Genomic DNA, 2,827 nt, shown 5'->3' with positions numbered 1-2,827 from the left:
CAATGTAAAAATAGTCTTTTCGACATAAAAATGAAATCTACCCAACTTCCTTGCATTTTTTATGCTGTTATCATGATGGCAGAAAATTAAAACGACCTTGCAGAAGACCCTCACCTTCCATTCCTGCCTTGTGCGTGTTGAGGGCCAAGTTCTGAGGCCCAGAGGAGCTCCCAGGCAAATCGTTTCCGTTTGCCTTTGATGTCGGCTCTGCCATTTTAGCTGAATCAACGTTTTCTTTGTCTGACTCAGTTTTTGACATGGCTGGAATTCTTTTACAGTGAGACTACCTCAAACTTTGCTGCAAGGAAAACAAAATTAATATAAGTTGCTTTTTTTGTCTTAGTTGCATATGCATCATAACAGTTGTAAATGAAGTTAGATCAATTGACTGAATTAATAATAATTTACCTTACACTTTACTGTTCCAAAAAAAAAAATTATTTTCTGTTCAGAAAACAGGACCATGAGTGGCATCTGCAATTTAATCTATAATTAAGGCCAACAAACTCCCACCATATACATTTGGATAGACAAATCTTGCAGTATTTAACAATATATCATTTAAGGTCTATTTGCGCTATAGTACCAGATTATTTACCAGGGCTAGTGCAGAGGTAACTTATTTGGTAATCTCTCTCTCAAGCACATTTTATAAATAATAAATTTGGTAAATGTTTAGAATACCTTTGAATGACCAATGGAGTTCTCTAACCCTCTACTTCCCACATATATTGGATAGCTGTCACAGAACTCTCCCAAAACCCAATACAGAAGAGGAGGGCATGAAATGTACCAAGGAAATTGCAGGGTAAAATGTGAATAATATGCATGAAATACATCACTAAAATAATACATTGAATAAGTCACTATTTTGTCCCCCCTTTGGGGGAAGTGCCACCTGCCAACCCCCGCCCTAGAAGACAAGGGATCCTATATGTATTCTAGGCAGATTCAGGATCAGGTGCACCTGATCCTGAGTCTGTCCTGTGCTCTATCCCACTACATAAACAGACAGGGTGGGGTGGGAGGTGCACCCTGCATATAACTACATATTGACCAAATCTCTGTATATTATTCATGATTTACCCTGCAATTTCCCTGGTACCATAATGCAAAGATAATCTGAATATTTACCATACCAAAGTAATTTCTTCGTATGTTACCACTCAGATACTGTCCACAACACCCTCATACAGCCAGAGTTCTTAATGTTGTATTTTCTATAAGTTGGCACGAAGTGCTAAGAAAGGGTTGACCCCCACCTGTCTAAGGAATAAATAGAGGGTAGGAAAGAATAGGTTTGGATTTTGGGTTCACATGATAGCCTGGTGTTGGAGACTTCATCTCTGGAGGTGCATTGCTCCCAGTAACAAATACCTAAAATTAAAACATTGGACACATACCATGACAGGTGCTAACATGCATGCTGATTGGCTAATCTTCAAAAAGTACTGCATTAGTCCCTACTCACTCACTCTCTGCAACCTTTGCCTTATTTTCTTTGAAATCCAACTTCTGTATTGTGGATCTGCCTTCTAAATCTTACATGGCAAAAGGAAAAGTCAAATTATCAAGTTACCAATGGACAAGTAATTCAAATGTATTAATAAAACAAGCCCTAGGGTTAATGTTACTCGTCACAAGCTATTTTAAGCTTCTGCGATGTTTTCATTACCTCATCATATATCCGTCTACGTATATTAGACACAATATAAATATACTAATACAAAGACTGTGAATTTGTTAACATTTGAAATCTTCGCATGACAAGTTTTAAACAGGAATCTTCTATGAACTAAATCCAATTTACGTACAAGGAACAGTATAAGTTAAAGTAATATTTGCAATTCAAAGGTAATGGTTAATGGCTAATGACTACAAGGCAAAATAAATTCAAAAGTAGAAAGTGATAAGTAGTTACCAGTTTCAGATCTTCGAACTAGTATTTAAATATTGAAATGCATTAAGATGACGCAACAGTTTGCACCATTATAAGTACATTATTACCTCTTTTTCATCGATGTAAACGAATGATAAGTGAACAGATCTTGTCGTACGAAGAGTATAAAGCTGAAGACCGAGGCTGAAATTCATTGAGGGTTGTTTATGGTCGCTTATTACATCAGTATTCGTAATCTCGTGTTCGGTCGCGCGCACACAAGGCGTGTTCGTGGCTTCCCTTTGCAGATTTCAATGCGGGATTCCATAAAAAAAAAAAAACTCACATATACATATATTATTACACACACACACACACACACACACACACACACACACACACACACACACACACACACACACACACACACACACACACACACACACACACACACACACACACACACACACACACACACACACACATTTGTATACATACATGGAATGAAGGCCCTTTTTGCCCCCACTTGGCGCGCCCAATATATATATATATATATATATATATATATATATATATATATATATATATATATATATATATATATATATAAATCAGATATATATATAATATAGATATATATATGAATATATATATATGATATATATATATAATATATATATAGAAATATCATACATACATATACATATATATATAATATATATAATATATATATATAATATTGTTACGCCGACCGCCTCGTCTCTCTCTGCCACCAACACAAGGCAGGCTAGGCAGACGGTGTGCTATCCACAGGGTCGTGAACACTGAACCGCTCACGAGGCCACATGACAACAGCGTCCAGAAACCACAGAAGAAACCAATGCGAGGAGGGCAGAAAGAAAACACAAAAGACAGTCTTCCTTATTTACACAATTATTTACCTACATT

At 36.4% G+C, this 2,827-nt stretch overlaps 1 protein-coding gene across 4 annotated transcripts in view; it reads right to left on the bottom strand.

Moving 5' to 3' along the window:
- LOC119577190 (DNA polymerase kappa-like) overlaps positions 1-2,173 on the bottom strand; it is a 9,903-nt gene extending 7,730 nt beyond the window's left edge. Inside the window, exons 1-3 of one of the 4 annotated variants that reach the window (XM_037924922.1) lie at positions 2,008-2,156; positions 1,135-1,266; positions 115-298 (exon numbers count right to left, since the gene is read on the bottom strand). In XM_037924922.1, the coding sequence (XP_037780850.1) occupies positions 115-259 (145 nt within the window). In that variant the 5' untranslated portion in view covers positions 260-298; positions 1,135-1,266; positions 2,008-2,156. Of the gene's footprint in view, positions 1-114; positions 299-408; positions 475-1,134; positions 1,267-1,475; positions 1,496-2,007 lie in introns of those variants that run through there. The other 3 variants (XM_037924921.1, XM_037924920.1, XM_037924923.1) reach the window with 3 other exon arrangements.
- Positions 2,174-2,827: the final 654 nt, after the last annotated feature.

The sequence above is a fragment of the Penaeus monodon genome, chromosome 9, assembly GCF_015228065.2.
Source record: "Penaeus monodon isolate SGIC_2016 chromosome 9, NSTDA_Pmon_1, whole genome shotgun sequence".
In the NCBI taxonomy this organism is placed as follows: domain Eukaryota; kingdom Metazoa; phylum Arthropoda; class Malacostraca; order Decapoda; family Penaeidae; genus Penaeus; species Penaeus monodon.
The sequence above is the reverse complement of the archived record's forward strand: the minus strand, read 5'-3'. Positions and strand labels throughout refer to the sequence as shown.